The sequence below is a fragment of the Eurosta solidaginis genome, chromosome 2, assembly GCF_040869045.1.
Source record: "Eurosta solidaginis isolate ZX-2024a chromosome 2, ASM4086904v1, whole genome shotgun sequence".
NCBI lineage: Eukaryota > Metazoa > Arthropoda > Insecta > Diptera > Tephritidae > Eurosta > Eurosta solidaginis.
The window spans coordinates 194,244,489-194,268,046 of record NC_090320.1 but is presented as its reverse complement, the minus strand read 5'-3'; the positions used below and the strand labels follow the sequence as shown (position 1 = coordinate 194,268,046).

Here is a 23,558-nt window from a genome sequence, read left to right as displayed (position 1 = left end):
CCAAAGACCGGGGTTAGGTTCGAAGCCTCTCTGGAGTAAGAAAATCCCTCCGCAAGGAGCTACTCCTGAAAATTTTTGAACGGTCTGCTAGATCTTGAGGCAAGAACCCCGGATCTTTTCGAAATGGCCAACACGTTGATTTCCTTATATACTTACATACAAACAAAACCTTTCCTAAATACTATTTTTTTAAATAGAAAAATCAAGTTTTGAAAGTAAGAACACCGGCGTATGCCGGCGCGCCGCCCACGCCGCCGCCGCCGATATGTAATAGAGCCTACGCCGCCGCCGCCGATAAAGTGACCTCTACTCTACAGCTCCAGCTTCTTATTTATTTTTATCTTTTTTCGAGAAATCACAAAGTTCGACGTCGACTGACGTAGGGTCGCCAATTGTGGTTCTTGGTCCACTTAATATATGTAAATACACAAATATTGTTTGTATTTTATAGAAAATTCACCATTATTTATTTTTGGTAAATAATTTTTATTCACATATAAAATATTTTATAGCACGTAACGCCCAAATGTATGTTAGCGTATATTTTAAGAATTTTATAATGAATGAAAATTTTTGATTGTTATAATTTCAAAATTGAAATATAAAAAATTAACAAGAACAATTCATTCAATTTCTTCAAAGTAGATTTATATAAAGTTTAATATAAATGTAACTAATATTAACATCATAAATTAAAATAACATAACCCTACAGCCATTTTCTGTGGGCCACTTGACGGTAAGGTGCTGTCGCAACGTCCAACAAAAAAGTAAATTCTTTAAACCCTGTGGGAATTTCATGGGATTTTTTTATTAAAGATATGGGAAATTAGAGATTTTTTTATTTCTGCGGGTAAATTCTCAGAGTTTATCTGGCATCACTGGCTACGCACTATAAAACAATATTTAATTAAACTTGCTTATAAAATTTTAGTCACATTTTCCGTTCACTGTTTGTTCCGCAATTCGTCGTTTTGTCATCATTTTTGTCGGCCTTAGTGTGGAGCCATAAAAAAGGTGGCAACAATAAGCATCAATTAAATTTATTACCGGTAACAGATGACTAATTACTGTTTAACAAAATCGATAACTTAATTTAAAAATTTGTACACATACCGTTATCAGTGACGCATCCTCCAGTACATCCGATTTAAGATTACGCCCACCGCCAGCCAAATTCGCATTACTCGCCAATAGCACTGAATTTAGTAGATTCTTAAAACTCAATGAGGTATAACTAAAAGGGGAGAGTATTGTGAAGGCTTCAGCGGTGCCGACGAGTATATGAAATGTTAATAGAATTGCAAATGCCTGTGGCCATAGACCAAAAATCCGGTAACAAGTATTTTCACTTTTCAGCATCGTTTTTTATTAACGTCGTCGTAAATTAAAATATTTTATCTATTTTTTTTTTTTCTTTAGCAATGCGAAAAACACACCCAAAATAATATTTGCAAAAGCTCTTGCGCAAGTCGGAGACGCACAGACGAACAGCAAATAGAAAACCGTGTAAGGAAATATGAAAATGCAAAAGCAATAAATAAAACGCGTGAACAGTGAAAAGTAAGCACGGTTTGTATTGAATTTGTTTCTTGGTGACAGGAATATTTTTTTAGCAAAAACAAACTCAAAACACAAAATTTTTTGGAAAACGCGTTGCAGATGCACGGCACGCAAACAATGCGGGACGGCGGCAATATAAAGTGGTCGGTTGGGTGGTGCTAACTGCACTTTTTACTCGAAGTTGTTGGTAATTGTATTCTTCAATTCATTTTTGCCATTAAACAAGTGATTTTTCTCATTCATTGTTTTAAAATAAGTTATTTATAAAATGTCGGTTAATTTTCACTGACTTATTTCTATATTTACTTTATTATAACTTCCTCCCTTTATGAACGTTTTTTTAACAACTTCTGCCTGCCTAGTGACTTGGTGCCTGGAAATCAATTACTTTGTTTATGTTTTGATGTTGTTGTGAGCTAATTTTTTCTATATTTTATAGTTCGGTATTTCATGTATTATAATTTATTAGCCTTTTTCGATTTCCTTTAGGAAATTCAGTTTTTTGTTGCAATTTCAAATTTTTCTTTAATTTCCGCACATCAATGCAACAAATATTTAAATTATTTATTTGCACTAACTTCCAATGTGCTTTCCGCGCATGCGTCACGGGCGAACAAACAACCCATTTATATTAGCGTATTGCATTTGCTTCACAGCTAATTAGGCCAACAAAACGAAAAAAAAATTGAAAGCATAGAAAAAGAGGCTATAAAATTTTGCAACACAGAAAAATGCACGTTCCCATTAACCAGACACAGAAACACATCAACGTACGTTTTATACTGATGTATATTACGTTAGTTTTTTTTTAATTTGTTGTTGTTTTGAAAATGCAGTGCTTATTTGCTATTTTCTTTTCGCGCCTTTCCACTATTTAAATTTTTTTGGTTCGTAGATTCGTACGTCTTTATTCAAACACTACTATTCACCTCGAACTTTGCAATCCAACTAAGCGCGTTTTAAGCCATAGCTTACGTTTGAGCTTGAATATTACATTTCTTGGAACTTGTATGTGTTCCAGTTCGAACCGCTTCAACCGAACAACCAAATAAACGAAATTTGTTTGATCACAATATATTTGTTCGACGAAGCAATGAGTGAAGCTTAATGCGGCAGTTACCCACCGACGTGTGCCGTACGTACGGACGTTTGTCGTACGAAGCACGTTTGACCGAACCCTCAAGCCCGTACGAATCAATGTGTGCGTCTGTGTGCATGTACATAAGATATTTGTGTGTGTATTGTTTACAGATAAGCACTGTTGCCATTGGCCATTTTGCATGCATGCTTATGGAAACATCAACTTTTTCCAATTTAATTTTTGATGTTGCAAAAGGCTGGAATTAATATCAAATAAATATAAATAGATTACATATACATAATCTGCACTTTTACATAATTATTTCGAATTATTTTCACGATTTTTCAAACTTTAATTAGGTGTTTTTGCATAAAACTGCAAACGGTCAAAAATTAGCGCACAAAAGTTTACTAGGCAACTCTGTCTAGTGAGAGAGTGATCATCTGACACGTTCATACGGAAAAAATCAAAATTGTTTTGATTTCTACGTTCCGGGCTACGTACGTACGGGCGTTGCACGTCGGTGAGTTTTCGTTTACATTGCACACTCATAAGATAGGTCGTGTCAGCTGACACGTTTTTTCTACGTACGTTCGTGAGTAACCACGGCTTTAGGTGTTAAGTCTACGGCTTAATGTTGCATTACTTGATAGAATAGAGATTCCTATTATCGGGAACAAAACAATGAGCTCTATTGTTGTTTTAAATATTGATGGTGGCGAATTGACTTTGCCAATATATAGACATACACTCGGATAGATGATAACAACAATACTAATTTACACCTCCAAGAAGGTTTGAGCCGAGCTACTGCTCGATTTGGCGATTCACTTATATTAATTTGTGTCCTACAAGCCCAGTCATCATATAAACTTGATTCACATTAGAGCTCAACTTGAGAGCTATCGTACATCCCAAGTCTTAAGCGTTGTTTCTAATTAGTGGCACACTTTAGAATCGTAGCCCAACAGGAAATGAAGATAACGGCATGATAAGTAAAAGCTGGTTCCCAATTAGTTAAGGTGAACCATTATGTGTTTATTTTCTTTGAAAAGAACTCCCTCCTTTTATATGGCAATGGTCGAAAAAAAGTCAGTCGTGGTTATTTTCACACTACTATTCAACTAACTAGTAGTCAACTGATATTAATCGAGATAAAAGTTAGCCTATTGCCAACTGCTATAAAATGTTATAAAAAAATATTCGCTATCTGCGATGCATTCAAGCCCAACCAAAAGCCAGCAAGAGCTCGGATTTCATTCTGTATTGAATGAAATGAGATCAGGGGCGGTATTAAGTTTTACGATCCGTTATCGAAACCCATTTTTTTAAAACATAATAGCTCTGAAATAGTGGATCGGTTTAATACCATATGTGAGAGAGGGACAAAAAGTACTTGATCACTTGAGCGAAAATGGTTTTCAGTCACTGATCGTAAAATGTAACACGGGCGCTGAGCAAAGCAGACGAAACATTTATTTGCCTATATACATATGTATGTGTTTTTTTTTGTATTAATTATAAGAAAATTTAAAGGAAAAAAGATATGCAATGCGGCGTAAAAATATTGTTTGACAAAAAGATACTTTGAAATATTCCGATTTGATTATTTTAAATTTCTCAGTTACAGGCGTTGCCATAGCAACGCTGCATAACTTTACAACCAGTTCAAAGTAATAAAGAGTATTATTAGTTGGATTTTTTTGAAATTGATAATTTTTTTCTCTGTAGGCTGGGTTCCCAACAAAAAAGGTGCATTTATTATATAGAAAAAATGCTGTTTCCCAAGTTGGGAAAACGATAGAGAAATATTTTGTGTATAAATTTGAAAACCATACATATCTCAAAGTTTGTAAGTATACGCTTGGGGAACAATTGGAAAATAATGTTGGAGATCAATTCTGAAACTATAAATCTCTTAAAATTTATCAAAGGTTGGAGATCAACATAACTATAAGTTTCTCAAAGTTTTCCAAAGGTTGTAGAGCAAATGGAAAACGATGCTGGATATCAAGTTGGGGACAAGATATTGCTTAAAGGTTGGAAAATAGGAGGAGAAATATTATTTCTATGTTTAATTAGAGATCGACGGAACCTACAGTTCTTATGCCGACTTGAAACAGCATCAGTGCATTTCTAGCCTGCCCATTAAAGGCTTTACATTTTTCTCGGGCTATCTCGAGCTAAGATAAGCTCCCAATATTTTATGGCGCTACGAAATACAAGAAGTCACTCTGATGGGATGCTTTTAGCTTTTAAGGGCCAAGTCAATTAAACGCCATTATTTTAACTTGAAAAACCAAATTCTCGAATTGCCTCAGAAAGCTAATAAAAGCAAGATAGGCTCCATATGGCGCCTATATGCAATTTTATATTGAGACAGCACTTAAAATGATCTTGAACTGTCATAATACAAAAGTATGTGTATTCTTGATCGTCTCTTCCCTAGGATATATAATACCTAACCAAGGTATAGGCTTTAAAAAGATCCAGTGAAAATTTATCATAATTTACTAGATCATAAATCTTTCATTCAACTTATTTTATCACATAAGACTCTCAGTTTCAACCGCTTAGCGGCAAGGATTAGAGTACGAAGAGACGCCTTTCATTTACTTTCCAAGTGGGTATTGCAAAGTTACGGGTGTGACATTTTGACTCAATATCGACTTCTCTTAAACTAGAAATTTTGCAAGTTCTGAAAATGTATCACTTAAAGGTGAGTACTCGTTTAAAATGAAACATAAAACTTAGGTGTGCAAGTTACATGCAGAATGACTATTTTCTAAAAGTGACAGGTGGAACTGCGAAATTAACCGCCCACATATATTTAAATGAAATCAGATTTGTACTTAAGCCTCACTTGTATATTTTTCAAAGAAAAAAAATGTCATTTTAGCTTGTGGTGGTTGGGACAAGTTATATTGGAATTCATATAATGTGTGAATTAATTTCAACTGACTACTTCGATGTAAACAGTTATTATATATTTCATAAAATAAAAAGATTAAAAGTTAAAATTGGGTTCCCAGAGGACTAGTGCATTTACTCCACATTTGACACGCATTAAAAGATAATCACTTAGTCCCAAATTTTTCTTCGGAGGTGTATTTTTTGCTGGATTGACTACAGCTCACTTTAAAAGGCATGGTCAATTTATATACATATTGTGACGAATATTCACATCACTAAGTGATTTTTAAGTGATATTAGCATCCCTAATCCGATACTAAGCAGCCACTCGTATGTAAACAAATCAATCACCACTTACACATGTACATACAAGGCAACAGAGAGATACTCACCATCAGCCGAAGTAGTACTCACATATACAGACGCATATCGTTAGCTTAATGTGACAATGTGCTGAGTCACTTTTTACGAATTTTACAGGAGACAAAAAAAATGAATAATTTTTGAAATAATCTTTTTTTCAAAACTGAGAATGAGGATACTTAGTTGCAATACTTTTGAGTGTAGAAGCTTTGAAAAAGATACATAAAAATTATTTATGCTAACCCAGCAGCTATTTTATGACTTAGCACAATTTCCGCACTCCTCCTGACTTAGCACTTTTTACTCAATATGTTTCCCCATCACTCCTTCCCTTTATTGATTGAAATATAACACTAAAACTATATATTTCATAAAAAATACTATCTATTTGTCAAACTATTTCTAACGGTTCTGATCTGGACTCTTTCGCCGGATGGTGCGCAGACAATAATTTAATTTTAAATTCAAACAAATGCAGTGTTGTTTCTTATTCCAAATAGATAACTGCCACATACTTTCTCTAAAAACTAAATGCTAAATCTCGTAATCGTTGTCAAGAGAGTTAAGACTTGGGTATAATTTTTGACTCCAAACTCTCTTTTTCTAGTCACATTGACTTCGTTGTTTCAAAATTTGTTGCAATGGTTGGGTTCAGTTGAAGGCACTTCATATATCCTTGGTCAGGAGTGGTCTTGAATATTGCTCAATAATATTCTATGAATCTAACTCCTATAAAATTGAGAAAGTTCAAAAAAATTTTACAAAAATTGCTTTACGTATGCTTCACTGGCCAGACGGCCTCCCATCATATACCAGCAGGCACAAATTGCTTGGTCTTCAGGCTTTGCATGACAAAAGAACTTTTATCGCACTCATGCTTGCCTATAATGTAATAAACTTAACACGAATTGCTCTGATTTATCTAATATGTTCATTCCATATATTCCACTGCGTGATCCTCGGCATAATAGATTATTATCGAAATAACTCATAAAACGAGTTATGCTATGAATGAGTCTATAACTAGGACTATACATCTAGCAAATCGATTCACTAGTGTTATTAATTTTCATAACAGCTTATACGGGTTTAAGTTTAAGCTTGAATTGCTTTCTGTTTTTAACTAGTCTGTAAGAAAGTATATAGTTATCAACATGTAAGAATTGAAGTCGATTGCGGTCAGCGCAAAGCATTTATCAAACACCAAAGGCATGTCTCTAGCGTCCCCAAGTTCCTCATGGAAATAGGGTTTGGGGAGGGCGGAATGGCCTAGAAGGTTTAATGTGGTCATATAAATCGTTTCCGAGATGATCGGGCTAGTACCTTAATAGTGCTTTGTTACCGGAACGTACAGGATTTATATCCGGCAAAGGACCATCAACATCGGTAACACTCCCCAAAGCTTTTGGGGAATGTCTTTATCGTTAATACAACAACAACAACAAAGCATGTACTTTTAGACTGATTGAATTAAATAAATAAATAAAATGCGCGCACAAAGAAATGACTAGTAATTCAAATTGATATTATTGACAGGTTGACTTAGCACATTCTTTTTAACAGCTGACGGCTTAGTACATTTTGAATGCATTAAAATAAAATTTTTCAAAAAACATGACTTAGCACATATTCACATTAAGCTAACGATATGGCTACAAACTACAAATATACATGTAGATGGCTGGTAACCAAGCATGAAGTTTACGGAATTACTAGACCTTAGGAGAAATAGGTGAACGAGGAAACCGAGAGTGTAAAAGCAACGCAAGCTGAGGCATGACTAAATCAGTTTTGATTTAAGCACGCTATTGGTTATGAAGTATTAGTGTTATTGTTAAGTACTTTCAAAGTAGTCTAATAAAGACCATTTTGCATTATTGAATATTGGAGTAATTTACGCAACAGTTTAGCGATTCGAACGTTAGCAGAAGGTTTCAAATAAGCGGAAGTTTACTAAATTCGTTACAATATATTATGAGCTGTGAAGCTGTACCACCATTGAACCCAAGGGCTTTAAAGCAGAAAAACGAACAAAAATTGCCATTGCCCCACAAAGTGACCTTTATATGTTTTGAGGGGCTTTAGTTTGAGCAACAATACAAAAAATCGAAAAAATGTTTGCAAAAAACTAATGCAAAAAGGGGAAAAATCTTTTTTTGTTATTTTTTTTTTGTTAAAAAAATGCTACAAGAACCGTCTAAACTTTTTTGTTCGTTGAAATTTGATGGTCGTATTGTTTATTCGAAAAAAATGCAATCTGTGCTCTCTACTATAAATCCTCTATGTTTCCAACCGTATGCGTGTATAAGGTGTGCTGATAAAAAAATGAAAACTATATATTGCAGGCATGCTTAACCAACGAAACGATATCATTTCGTTACGATAATCAACGTTAATAAACGAAACGAAATGACTTCGTTTCGTTTATTAACGTTAAGATCGTCAAATTAACGAAATGATTTCGTTTCGTTTTCTGCCATATCAAAACGAAATCAAATCGTTTATGTTGATTATTAATTTCAAACTATGCTGGCAAAGCTGATTGATGGCGGAGTCATTAAAGGTGAAAGCATTATCCAAGCTGATTGCAACTTTTCTCATGAATTTTGACAGTACGAACATTTCTCAGAGTATTTTTGACATTACCACCAACGAATTACACAAACAAATTACATAGAGTTTGTGTGTGTATGTGCGCTCGTTGTTGCCACCTTACGGCTTCACCATGGCTATAGCATTGCCAGCACAATTCAAACATAAAATATCACGTTTTCGTTAACGTTTTTAACGTTAACGAAAGCTTTTCGTTTCGGTTAAAAACGAGATACAATTTATCTTGATAATTTCTTTATCGATAATATTTCGAAGTGTTTCAACGGAAACGGTGGAAATTTTTTGATAAACGATTAGCTTAACGTTAAGGTGCATCCCTGATATATTGCTACACCATGCTAAACACCAACTCTTGCAGCAACATGTCTGACCCAATGGCATGATAACAACGAATTCAAGTCGGATTCTTTTACAAAGTTGTATGAAGCAATCGTTTATTGATTATTGGTCGCAATCAGCTGATCAAGAGATAGGAAATCTTTATATGCTTCAACCAACTACCAGTTTTACGTACATCGAACAGGTGTGTGGCAACATTCCGCAGCCCAATACGCTAATTTGGCGCACAAGACCGTCTACAAGCCTAAGTGTGTGAGTCTTGTGTACACTGTCTCTATATATGTAGCACGATAAAATATATTCATATGTATAGTTATTGTTGCAGTCTGGGGTTTGGCTTGAGACTACTTTGATGACGTTATATTTATGACTCGTGCCATGGGGTGATTTCTTTTGTTTGCAACCGTGGACCGTAACTGTTAAGACTTTTATTGAAAAAGTAAAAAAAAAAATTTGAAAAATTTGAGTTGCTAATTTTCATTGCATAAAAATAAAAGCTTAGAAGATTTTACTCTCACTTTTTTAACAAACAATATTGACATTTTTGCTTTTATTTTTTTTTTTATCGGATTAATATACAGAAATAGAAGTTTGATACCCAGAAGAAATTCTTCTGTTAAAAAAGTAGTTGTCTTACTTCATTGTTATGCAAGGAAATATTTGACTGTAAATTCACGGTGTTCCCCGTAGAATTACTATGGATCGAGCCCCCGGTTTCGGAGGGACCCGGGGTCATTTTTTGGCATTACCTGAGATATGTATGTCAATATGGATATCAAACGAAAGGCATTTTACTCCGCATTTCTATTGACACTTTTAAGTAGGGCTGCCACGTAGGGTTGCCACCTCACCTCCTTTTTTATATGTATATCTTTGTATATCCACTACCATTTCGGAAACGGCTCAACCTATTTGAATCAAATTTGGTACTTCGATATAGTATTACATTCTAAGATATTTTACCTAGGTGTTGCCACTGAGGATGTTTTTATAAGGTTGCCACCTTTTGCCAATAAGGGTATCAGTCTCTTACAAAATTGATCACCACTCAAAAAATCGCGGGTATGCGCAGCCGTTTTTGTTATTAAACTTTGAAACAAACACAAGCTTATGTATTGCCAAAAACTTGCTGACATGATATGCCATGAAAAAAAGATATATATTTTTGTTTGCAAGGTTTTTAAAAAATTTAATATTGAAAAGTAGTAGTATTACAAGTAGATCAATCAGTTAAACATTCGGTATAAAAAATTAAATATATTTAAAAACACATTTACCTGTCCTAAAAGAAAATGTAACTAATTTTGATTAAGGCTAAATAAGTGAACAAGTATTTAGGTTAGAAGGGTATATTGCTTTTTAATCCAAAAATACATCGAACTGCAGACAATTTGTATACAACTTTAGATGTGCGCGGTTAGCTCCGTTGACGTTGCAGATGGACATCTAGGAACGCCAGGGAGTATATTTAAACAAAAAATTGGAATATTTTGAAAATTGACTTTTGGTCAGCTAGATTGATCATATACCCCACCGTGCAATGTAGAGTTAGTTGTATGTTGTTTTGCAAAGAATACTTATAACGATAAGTTCATATAAATGTACGTATGTATAAATTTCAATTTATGGGGTTTTTTTCTGAACAAGAGCGCTCAGTGAAATATTTGAGTTCATCGCTATAGTCTAACGTATGTATTTACTTGATTAATAAGCACCTATTTATATAAATGAACTTAGTTGACAAGGTTTTCATCCAGGGTGGGACAAGGGATTATAGAGACTAAAATTACTTTTTTGACTATATTTAAATATTAAAACTAAAACATTAGGGATACCACGATGGCTCTGATTATCATTATTTTTGGCTCGTTACATTGAAACTACACATTGCTGATTCAGGCTAACTCTAATTATCCCTTATTATGGGGATAGCTACCATCCGCTCTGAAAGGATAAGGAAGCAACCTGGTATGTGCATATCACAACTACTGCATCAAATGCAGCGTTACAACAATGCAACCATGACTGTTCTGTCATTCATCTTCTGATTAAGAGCATACAAATACCAAGAATGAAATCACAACTGTGAAAATTATTTGTACTTTATGAAGCTTTTGATAGAAAATTAATTACAAAGCCACTCTTTGGTTGTTCATGGATGCAGCGCTTTAGAACCAAGTCCCACATATATACACCCATTACGATGGCATGTTTGTACTTACCGCATACAATCACTTGCATGCTCAAAGTACATATGTATTTGCCAATGTCTAAGCTCAGGTTAGTAGCCACAATTTGACTTAGCAACAATTGGCATTCCTCTCCTCTATTCAATCTGCTTCTTATTCATCTTATCTCAAAAAGTGTCTTTCAATGTGTGTATGTAAGTATATTCATATGCACATTAGGGTGGAGTGTAAATTAATAACGATTAAAACTGGCCGACCTAAAGTCATTTGCCTTTCTAGTCCAGTGCCTTTCCCATACTTCGTGAATACTTTTTTGAAATTTTGTATTATTATTTTCTCATTGAACTTTCCATCTTCAACGAACAAGTTCAATACCACTGCTGAGGCTTAGTAATACTTGAATCTTTACTGTACATAAAACTAAAGGCCTTTTCTTCTTTCGAGCAAAACAGCCTAAGTATCTACTACACCGATTTTCCTATTTCAAGTCTTAAAATGACTTATGTCTGCCCCAAATTTACATAGAGATAATTCTGAATAATGTTAAAAAAAAAAGTTTAAATAAATTATTCAATTTCCTCAGCAGAGCCAAACAAAACCTAGCTTGCTTGTAATGCAACCGTTTACGCTTTGAGGAAATATTAAAAACACACACATATTTCCCTAATCTTCTCTTTTTCTGGCAGACTACCCACTTTATTTCGATATGCGTTTTATAAATTGGGAATTATTAAGTATTAGGGAACTTCGGGAACCTCCCGTGGGCCAGATACCGGTTTATAAACAATCTATTTTTTATGATTCGATTGAAAATTGGTAGCCGGGAGCCTATGTTATTCGACATGCCTTTGCTCCGGGAAATGCTATACCGGAGAGCGACAGGGACGTAGAGAGGGACAGGGAAAGCAAAGGCAGAAGTGGAACCAGATGGGGAGTAGAAAGAATGGTAAGGGGATAGAAGAGAGACGTGGCGTGGAAATGGGAGGAGCCAAGGGAGATGAAGGATAGAGGAAAATGGAGTGTTAAAAGAAAAGAAGGATAGGAAGCGGAACAAAAAAGAGGAGAAGAGAATTGTGCTCCTTTTTTATTTTTCCTTCAAGTTGGCGGGACATAGGTTCTACGTTTTATATTGACTCCGAACGGCAGCTGCAATGCAAATGATTTTTCACTTACAAGTTTTGCATAGCAGAAACACACTCCTAGTATTTGCCAAACCACTGCGGAGGGCCGGCCCGCTTAGAAAAACTGTTTTCTGGCTAAAAAAAATATATATATTTTTTCAAATTGTTGCTGTTGCTTTGCCCGGGATTTAACCCAGGACATTCGGCGTGGTAGGTAGAGCACGCCACCACCACACCACGTCGGCCGCTTTAGGTTTTCTATAAGCACTTATTTCTGAAAATGGTTTTTCTGCCGCAGCAACGCACCAGGTCTAGCTACTAATTATATTTCGTAAATTTTTTAAATTTTATGTCAAGATGGGAGTTAAAAAAAAAAAACATTGAAAATTGGGCGTGGTAGTTAACCGAATTTGTTTATTTTAAGTCAGTGAATAAACAGTATGAGCAATAAAAGACATAATACCTTCAACAGGCTTTTTATTTATTGCTTTCAAAACTTTCTTTATTTAGCCACTCCCATTTTTCAGAATAACACAAAATTTATATTTTTCATCTGAAAGTAACTTACTGACCAAGATTCATCACTTTATCATTATTTGGTAAAGAATAATTGAAAAATATTAATTTGGCAGCATAAAAATTGGCGGGCCGGGATCTATATGCTTTTGCGGTGATTTCGAACGGAATCTGCAAGGGATATGAGTTTTCACTCAGAAGTTTTTTATAGCAGAAATAAACTCGGAGTGTTTATGGTAAGGGGCGGTCCCGCTTAGAAAATGTTTTTTTCTAATTAAAAGAAAAGTGTTTCTCTTTGCGCTTTCTTTTCTGACAACAATGTCGCCCTGTTGGTTCTTCTCTGTTCTTTCCCAAGTTTATGCGTTATTTTGAAAAAATATTTCCCACTGAGGATAAAATTTTTTCTAGAAAAGAAGACGCCATTAACGTTTGATATTGCTTTTCCCGGGACTTGAACCCAAGACCCTAGCGGCTGCCTTTACATATAAAATTTAATATAAAATCTATAGCTGCGTTAGTCTGGACCAAATTCTGAGATAAAAAGCAAAATGTGGACCAGGGTGATCCCAGAATGTTTTTCCACAATATAGGATGTGTTAATGGGGCTTTTAATAAGGGGTGGAAGTTAAGAAGAAAGGCGAGAGTGGAAGGTAGAGTTAAAAACAGAGGTATTGGCTAAGAAAAAGAAGATAAGAGATAGGAGTGGGAATTGGAGGCGGAAAGAAAAAAGGGTGAGAGGAGGCAAAATAGAGAGAGGCTAAGGGAGTAGGAAGTGGAGATGAAAATGAGAAACTGCTAGGATAGGAAGGAGAGGAATCTAAAGAAAGGAAGGATGTGAAGATAAATAGAGAAAGGTTGAGGGAGAGAAATTAAGATACACAATTTTGCAGAACCCACAATATGACAAACGCCTCAAATTCCTGAGAAAGTAGATACATCAGGAAACGTCTCGATTATATATCAATATCTCATATGTAAAGATGAATGCGATACTGTCCCTGCGTTAGCTTCACATATGTAAGTTGCTTCGAAGTGGTTCATAAAAGCAAATATATTGAAATCGGCCGGTTAGTATGAAACAGGTGTTCAATATTTGTGTATTAAGATTCCATGTATGAGGAAACTGAGGATGAAGAGGGAGTGGGAGTGGAACCAGGAGTGGGAATGGAAGTGTTAGTGGTAGTAGGAGTGGTTGTGTGAGTAGGAAAGGTAGTGCAATTGAAAGTGGAAGTAGGAGTGAGAGTTGGAGTGGGATCCAGCGTGGGAGGAAGATAAATGGAATAAAGGATGGACAATAATAAGAAGAATAAGAAAATGGGATAAAAGGTGAAGAGGCAAGACTAACTTTTTAAATCTAGTCAGATCAATTTTCGGGTAGAACAAAGTCTGTCGGATACTTTAGCTGTTTATATAAGTACGGAAGTCCTTATCTACATCGGTTCCTTTATGAAATTGCAAGTCAGATATTCAATAAAAGTTATAATACCCTGTGAGCAGCTTGGAATGAAAATCCGGAAATTCTGCTCCTAAATTTACCTGTATGTTTTTGTCCTACCCTAGTACAAATACTTATGTATGTAGTATTACACTACACATTTCATTCATTTTATTGGCTATGCAATTTTTATAGTTTATTTTATTTTGTTATTTATTGCATTTTTTCTTTGGCATTTGGAATAATTTATTTTGCTCTACGAGTATACCTACCTTACTTTTTTTGCCTATTTTCTCTGGCATTTCTACTGAGCTTTTGGTATTTTCATGGGTTTTTGTGTTTTGTATGTTTATTGCTGCACCTTTGTTTGTAATGTTTTGTATGTTGTTGTCGCTTACAGCAAATACAGTCAAGTTTGTTTGTATAGTAGATGTTTGGTTAATTCGCTCACATGACGAAACGGATTTATTGTTTGTTTGTTTCGATTACTTGTACAACCATCATTGGCTTCTTCTTAGTGAATAGTGATATTAAACATCTTTTTGATATAAGCCGTAATCTTTTGTAAACGTATTGCGACATTCCCCAGTGGGTTAGCGGGCTTAGAATATATTCGCGAGAGGCGACTAAAATACCAAATTGATTCAAGTGTTGTGTAGCGCAACCCTTTCAAGAGGTTTCCAGAGCAAATTTGTAGCTTCTCCAACCAAATTTTCAACCTCACCTGCCCGTGGCGAATCCTGTTTCTTCAGCGGCCGAGGCTCTGGCGACACCAATTTCCCCAATTTATGGATCTAGGGGGTGGGAGGGCGGTATGGTGAAAAAGGTTTCATGCGGTCATACTGAATCGTTCCTGACATGGTCGGGCTTGTACCCTAATGTTGCTTGTTACGGGAACGTACTGGATCTGCATCCAGCAAAACTTTCGATGAGCTACAAAACCAATAACAACAACAACAATCACCTTCCAATATGCGCCAAATTATGAAAAAAATAACACATTAACACATTTAGTACCTTTGGTGGTTTTAAACCGCCTTCGAAACCAAGAAAACGAGTTACCTAATTGTCGTTATGCCAGAGTTTCCCTCGAAAAACGCATACATGCAAAATGACAAAAGAGTAGAATTGCTTAATTTGCACTATTAACAAAAAATTTTCCAAATAGTTCCAAATAGTCCAGCTCTCCGTCTTTTCCCTCACTTATTTTACCTTCCATTTATCCCTATCTATTCATCAACATCGATAACACTCCCCAAAACCTTCGCGGAGTGTCTTTATCGCTACAACAACAACAACTCTATTGTTGAGCACTTTGACTAGAAATCCACTGCTGTTGCCTTTACACAATTTAGTGTTTCAATTTTCTTATAACATTTTTTTAAATTTAAATTCTTTTAAGAAAAATACTTGTACAGATTTAGGGAAGAGTTCCTAGGGCGGTTTGCGCTCTAACCCGCCTATATACCAATTTTCCTTATTATACATTTCATGAACATGAAATGGTATATTAACTTTGGCCCGATGTTTGTAACGTTGAGAAATATAGAATATAGACTCACCATTAAGTATACCGAATTGATCAGGGCGACGAACTGAGTTGATATAGTCATGTCCGTCTGTCCGTCCGTCTGTCTGTTTGAAGCAAACTAGTCCCTCAAATTTTGAGATATCTCAATGAAATTTGGCACAAGTATGTATTTTTTTATAATATTAGACATTTGTCGGATCCGGTAGGATCGGACCACTATAACATATATCTCCCATACAACCGATCGTTCAGATAAGACGATTTTGGTTATTCCTGCCGCAATTTAGAAAGTATAAACGTGACACTCGGTGATATATATGCTAATATATCATAAAAGATATTCTGAAAAAATCACTTTGATCGGAGCTATATATAGTTATATCCCATACAACCGATCGTTCAGATAGAAAGATTTTTGGCCATTTCGCCCTTAATTTAGAAAGTATAAACGTGAAACTCGTTGATATATATTTTAATATATCATAAAAGATATTCTGAAAAAATCACTTTGATCGGAGCTATATATAGTTATATCCCATACAACCGATCGTTCAGATAGAAAGAGTTTTGGCAATTTCTCCCTTAATTTCCAATATATAACGTTAAACTTGAAGATTTCATGAACAAATCATTTCGATCGGAGCTATATATAATATATATCCCATACAACCGATTGCTCAGACAGAAAGATTTCTAGCAGTTTCTTCCTTTATTTTCCAATATAAAAACGTTAAACTTGTTGATATTTATTCTAATATATCATAGAAGATTTCCTGAAAAAATTACTATGATCGGAGCTATATGTATATAGTATATACCTATCCCATACAACCGATCGTGCAGATAGAAGGATTTTTGGCCATTTATCCCTTAGTTTCCAATATAACAACGTGAAACTTGGTGATATATATTCTAATATATCATAGAAGATTTCCTGTAAAAATCACTTCGATAGGAGCTATATATAATATATATCCCATACAACGGATCGTTCAGATAAGGGGGTTTCTTGCCATTTTTTTATATTTATCTTAAAATCGTTTAGGTATGTACATCTGTTCACTATATATTTCTTATCTTATACAGCGCATTATTTGGAGATTACGAATGGGATAAGATTATGTTCAGTCCCATTCATGAAAGGTATGAAGTCTTTGGCACAGCTGAAACAGTCCCGTCCTTGCTTGTTTTTATTTAGCTTTCTTCGTTTTTGAGGATATTTTTTTTTTTTTTTTTGAGTTCAATATTTCTCCTCTGTATGATTTGCAGCTTTCAAAGTAGATGCATCCTCACTTTTGTGGCTCCTCTGTCGTACAGCTTTAGAAGTACATATCTGCAAATATGCAAATAGTCTGCCTTACGCGCAAGTGCTCTCTGCCTAGTATGTCTTCATTCTGCCCAAAGCCTCATCCTCCTCATTTAGCACGGGGTGCCTGAACTATATTTTAATAATAATATAATAAAATTTTACGCAAATTCTCCGAGCGCTTGTTAGGAAAAATGCATTTTGGTGCATCATCATGCACATAATGTCAATGACAGTGAAAAAATACTCTTGACAAGATAGAAATACCTCAATTTGTAGATCTAGTCGAGTATATAAACCGTGCATACTTGGAATTTCCAATCTAGAGTAAGGAGCCGAAAACCCATTTTCATACTATTTAGAGAAATTCCGCTTATTTGCAACCTTCTGCTTACGTTCGTATCGCTAAACTGTTGAATAAAATACTCTAATATTCTGTATTACAAAATGGTCTTTATTAGACTACTTTAAAAGTACTTCGCAATTAAACTTCACTTCCCAACTGATAGCGTGCTTAAATCAAACTGATTACGTACTACTCAGCTTCTGCTGCTTTTATACTCTCTGCCCAAATGTCTAGACGTTTCTTCTTCTAGAATTCTCTGCCTGGTCACCAGCCATACGCGCGTGTATTTGTAGTGTGTAACCATATGGGTGTGTATATGTGAGCGAAGTAGTAGCTGATATTGACATGCGTTTGTGAGTATCTCTCTGCTGTTTGTATGGATGTGTGTACATGATGATTAATGTGTTTATGTAGCTTGCTTAAATGGTATTGTGCCACGGCGGCCACCATGGTGTGTTGGGAGCGTGCTCCGCCTATCACACCGTATGCCCTGGGTTCGCATCCCGGGCAAAGCAACATCAAAATTTTAGAAATAAGGTTTTTCAATTAAAAGAAAATTTTTCTAAGCGGGGTCGCCCCTCGGAAGTGTTTGGCAAGCGCCCCGGGTGTATTTCTGCCATGAAAAGCTCTCAGTGAAAATTCATCTGCCTTGCAGATGCCGTTCGGAGTCGGCATAAAACATGTAGTCCCGTCCGGCCAATTTGTAGGGAAAATCAAGAGGAGCACGACGCAAATTGGAAGAGAAGCTCGGCCTTAGATCCCCTCGGAGGTTATCGCGCCTTACATTTATTTTTTTATTTTTTTTTCGTTAATAACCTTAGAGATGGTAATATTCGTCACAATATATTGGCTTATAACATTATTTCTGTTTAGTCTACAAACAAATCTTATATGTAATCAGAAAAAGGACATTTTTGCACTTTCAACAATATATATTTTGTAATTTGTATGTAAAAATGTGCGAGAAATCTTAAAGTTAAATTGAAATTGAAAATCTAAGTCCATTTTGTATAACGGTTTTCTAGACTATTTTGTTCACTTGTATCCAACAAGATGCGAATTTTAAATATTAATTCATATTTATTTCTTGTATTCAACGATTTTATATGAAAACACAAAAAAGGCAGTATAAATATTTACTTTGCTTTGATTAGCTTTTGAAAACGTTTGTTACAGTACAAATATTTGTGGACTAGAAGTGATCAAAGCCGTGTTTCTATGGATTTATTATATCTGCATATTTTCGCACTAAAAATAATTTGAGGCTTCCTAATAAGTACTTTTTCGTATAAGGTGGAAAACGAAAGAGTCGTACAAAACCTTTACACAAAATGGACAAGTGATGCACTAATTTTGATTTTCAATATATTTCTATATACAAATACATTGTTGTAAGCGTAAAAGTGTCCTCTTTTTGGTGACATATAAGTTGTGCCTAGACTTCCTAAACAGAAAGAATATTATGATCCAATATATGAATCAACTTATGAAAATTGGGTCTCTGGCCCCTAACTCCAAATATTTAGGGTCTATTGGAAATTCTAAGCATTCGGAATTTATACGCCCGACTGGGCCTGCAAATTGATGTATATCTCGCCAATTTTCTCAAAAAGCGGTCGGGGACTTTTCGTAAAATTTTATTGCTTAGCTTATTTTAGCTAACAAAACAGGAACCCGCAAAAAAATCTGAGGTGGTACGACTTTGAATTAAAACAGTTCATGCACCCCGTAACCGGTTGCAGTAACGACGATTTCTCGCGGCAAATCTCTTAACAGTGAACTGTCTTGGACCAACTTCTGCTTCCTTGCGGGTTCAAACCTAGCACTCATTCTCCCGGTGGGTTAAATTCAACAAGCTCCGATTAATTCTTAATGATGTCTGTTAATATGAAAGGGCTCACGTACAAAATATTAATCCATTTATTTGGCTTATATAGAAAAAATTTAAGATTAAACAAATTTATTAATTTCAAGTTTTTTTTTGATAAGCTTCAACAAATTGTGCATAATATATGTAGATATAAACATAGTAAAATAATGACATTATCCATATATTTGCTTAGAAAGCACAATGTTTCGTCAAACTAAAAATAAAAACCGTATTAAAATGCTGGAGATGTTTTCAAAATTCGTAATTTTTGCAAGCGTTCATCACTTGCTATTTCAATTTGAAATTGAGGGTTTTTGGACCAAATATCGCTGTATAGACAAAAGTTATGAAGTTATAATTCAATACAATTATAATGTAAGGAAAGGTCGCTTAAAACTTATAATATGTTATAATTCTTGTATGTTCCTTTATTTGTCATTCCTACAGTATTTTCATGCAGCATTAACAATACCGCTACATTCTAAGAAAGTATTATGTCACTTAATATATGATGTACGTTCAAGCAACGTTCGAAAAGCCATTTTAGATCGCTATAAAGTAGCTATGTATCGCTTTTGGGAAATATATTTAAATGAATTGGATAGATGTCTACGAATGTCGTTTATAACAAACGAAAACTTTCTGATTCAATGCGTACTATAGTTTGTATACCCAAAAAAGTATCCGGGCACCTACATATGTAGTAGATATTCAAACTTGCTCCTGCATTTGTGTATATAAATCGGTTTTTGCATAAGTTGCATACTTTTACCGCATCAAAAAGTGCATATACATACTTTAATACTTAGGTATTTATATGTTTTACGAATATTAATGCGTGTTGCATGCCTTAGGATTTATCGTTATTCGAGTGTATTACCCTCTGGAAAAGGCTTGGCGTTAATAAGTAAGTAATATAAGAACACATATATACATTCATATTTTCATCAACTGTATAAATGCAACATAAATATAAAAAATAAAAATAAATGAAAGGCGCGATAACCTCCGAAGAGATTTAAGGCCGAGCTTCTCTTCCAATTTGCCTCGTGCTCCTTTTAATTTTTCCTACAAATTAGCGGGACGGGACTAACTTATTTTATGCCGACTCCGAACGGCATCTGAAAGGCATATTTTTCACTGAGAGCTTTTCATGGCAGAAATACACTGGGAGTGCCTGCCAAACACTGCCGAAGGGCGACCCCGCTTAGAGAAGTTTTCTTCTAATTGAAAAAAATTGTTTCCAAAATTTGTATGTTCTTTTGCCCAGGGCATGAACCCAGGATCTTCGGTGTGGTAGGCGGTGCACGCTACCATCCACCACGGCGGCCGCCGCAACATAAATATACATACAAAAATACATATATGTATTACATAATATTGCACAGAATGAAAATATTTAAGCAGGAAATGAAAATCTTGTAAGTAGTAAGATATGTAAGTAAAGGGTTAAAGTTTAATAAAAAAAAAAAACATGGAATTATGAACGACTATGCTCAAAAAGCAAAGAATGTTATAAAACTCATCGAACCACTGTGAAAGATTTTGTCAAGGTTTGTCTGGTAATCTGGAAAATAGAAACAAATTTTATCCAATTGATGTTTTCAAAATGGCAGCAAGAGTATTACTGAAAAGCGTTCTCCAAGGATTTACAGTGCGTGTGAATTTTATTTGACTTTTTTTTCATTTCATCGCTGTTTTGATCTAAGTGTTCATCTTCACACATTCGTGTGTAATGTGACCTAAATAGTAAGTTTATTAAATGTCCGAAAAGTTTTTAAACAACTGCAAGTTATTCAAACACATTTCCTACCGGGTAACTCAATCAGCGCTTGCAGATTTAATGCGGCTAGCAGCGTTTAAAAGTCCTTGTAATACTTCTCTCTGTAGCCTGATGCAATTGCGTCAACTGCTACAACAAAGTTTAACTGCTGCATATGCAGTTCTCACTGAACGAAAAAGCTCCCAGCATCAATATCATGAAAACGTATGGATGTGTAGAGTACATATGTAAGTACCCTGCAAAAAATTATATTAGTCTGGGATGAAGCTTGGAATAGTTGCAAAAGAGTATGTCAGCTTAGAAGTACCTGGTACTGGTGGTTACGAACTAGACCTCTTTATTACCGTACGGGAATTCCTACCGATGTTACAATTAATCCTCTTAAACTCGAATGGAATATATTTAATTCTTTTTTTCATATTGGTATTGTAGAAATAAAAAATATAAAAAAATACTAAGATAATTTTAGAATCGGTATAGGGCTGCGCATTTTCTTAAATAAAAATCCCATTGATTTTTTAATTTTTTTGTTTTACCCCTTTCGTAAAGCAAATTTCCCTCTTGGCAAACGAAAGTCATGCTCTACAATTCACTTATCGTACACGTCCTGTTATATAGTGCCGAAGCATGAACCATGACAACATTAGATGAAGCCGCTCTGGAATTATTTGAGACCAAAATTCTTTGGAAAATTTACGGACCTCTACGCGTTGCCAACGGCGAAGAAGATTTAATTATGAGCTGTACGAGCTTTACGGAGACATCAAAATAGTCCAGCGAATTAAAACGCAGTGGCCACGCTGGCTAGGCCTTGTTATGCGAACGAAAAATGATGAACCGCCTAAAAAAGTATTTTTAGCCCGCCTATGGAAGCAGAGGAGGAGGGCGGCCCCTGCTCTGCTGGAAGGATCAGGTATAAAACGATTTAATTCCCTTGGTTTGACCAATTGGTGCAAATTACCCCAGCAAATAAGCGACTGGCGCGCCTTGATGGACGGCCGTAAACGTTTAAATTAATTGGTTAAGCGGTTAAAAAAGTAAGTACATATTTCGTTGCCTTTTTTATTATTGTTTGTTAAAATTGGCTCAATAAATTTGAAATGGACTCACTCAAAATGGACTAAAGGGGATCAACTATACTCCAATTTAGACAAAAGAGTACGAACGCAAACCACTCTCTTCAGGGATTTTTTCGCAGGGCAATGTATGGGTGTATGCAGTTTTCCAATGTCGCTGTCCGCTCACGGATATAAATTGCTGGCAATAAATTTCATATCTGTCGATTAGTGAGAAAGAGAGCTACGAGCATCGGAAACGGGCATGCGTAACTCGGTACCCAATACGGTGCCTCGTCGCCCTCTTGACATGCCATCGCCAAAAAAGCATTATATTGCCGAGGACATTCTACGGAATAGAATTTTTAGAGTAAAAATTACACAGGTATTATTTTATATCATCATCGTTAAATGGCGCTTAAACGCCGAAGCGATTTTGGCTTGTTTTGTCCATAACTGTCACCAATTGAAAGCACCAAGCGAGATGAAGTATACCCCCATTCTGATTTCAAATGAAGGCGTCGACTGAAATTTTCTAGGCCGGAGCGTCTTTTTGTCCATTCACATTACATGACCTACCCAGCGAAGCCTTTGGCCTTTTATTCGTTGCATTATCTTCAAACGAGGACCATAAATCTTCCGGAGAAATTTGCTCCCGAACACTCTAAGAGCCATCATTTTCTCCCGAACTGTTCATGATTCCTAGCCATACATTAGGACAGGTATGATGAGCGACTTGTAGAGTGTAATTTTTGTTCGTTGAGAGAGGACTTAACTTTTAAACTGCCTACTCAGTCTAAAGTAGTACTTTTTAGCAGAACTATTCTACATTTGATTTTTAAGCCAACATCGTTTTCCCGATTTATACTGGTTCTCAGATAGACGAAGTTCAGATAGACGAAGTCCTTCACAGTTTCGAATATCAATATCATCAGAATATGCCGGCGAAAACTGTTTCACAAAAGCACATATTTTTACACTCTTTTTTATGGTGTACGGCCACTGTTCCGGAGGTGAAACGGATTAACATAACACCCATTATTTTTGCTTGTCTGCGTTTTCTGGGTTTTCTTCTTTCGTACCTGTGGTAGCTTTAATTAAAATTAACAAAAGTCAAAAAAATTAAAAGTTAAGTGAATACATAAAATATCAATGTTGATTAAATCAACGCTTTTCTACTTAAGAGGATACACGACGTTACTTAAGAAGATAAACGACGTAATTCACAAATACCTCAAATAAAAAGAGATGGCCTCATTGAAGCTGTTCATTGTTGTTGGTACTAAGGCCTTTTCAAATATTTTATAAACGAAATTTTAATGTCATACCAAAATCTGTTTAGTGATTTTGTGAGTTAAGAGTACATATACATATGTATGTTATTAAAAAAAATTATAGATATGTATATATATAAAAACACGCATATGTGACATTACAATTATATGTTTGGATGTACATATTTCTGTGTTTCATATCTGTGTGTTTACCTCAATTGCTTCACGTTCTGTCATTGTTGTCCCCTCTTATGGTTAGCC

General features: G+C 35.2%; 1 protein-coding gene across 9 annotated transcripts in view; it reads right to left on the bottom strand.

Annotated features, from left to right (window-relative positions):
• Positions 1 to 2,497, bottom strand: part of LOC137240449 (lipase 3-like) — a 103,477-nt gene extending 100,980 nt beyond the window's left edge. The window contains exons 1-2 of one of the 9 annotated variants that reach the window (XM_067766729.1): positions 2,359 to 2,497; positions 1,116 to 1,935 (exon numbers count right to left, since the gene is read on the bottom strand). In XM_067766729.1, coding sequence (XP_067622830.1) covers positions 1,116 to 1,361 — 246 coding nt within the window. In that variant the 5' untranslated portion in view covers positions 1,362 to 1,935; positions 2,359 to 2,497. Of the gene's footprint in view, positions 1 to 1,115 lie in introns of all 9 variants that reach the window. The other 8 variants (XM_067766728.1, XM_067766727.1, XM_067766730.1 and 5 more) reach the window with 8 other exon arrangements.
• Positions 2,498 to 23,558: the final 21,061 nt, after the last annotated feature.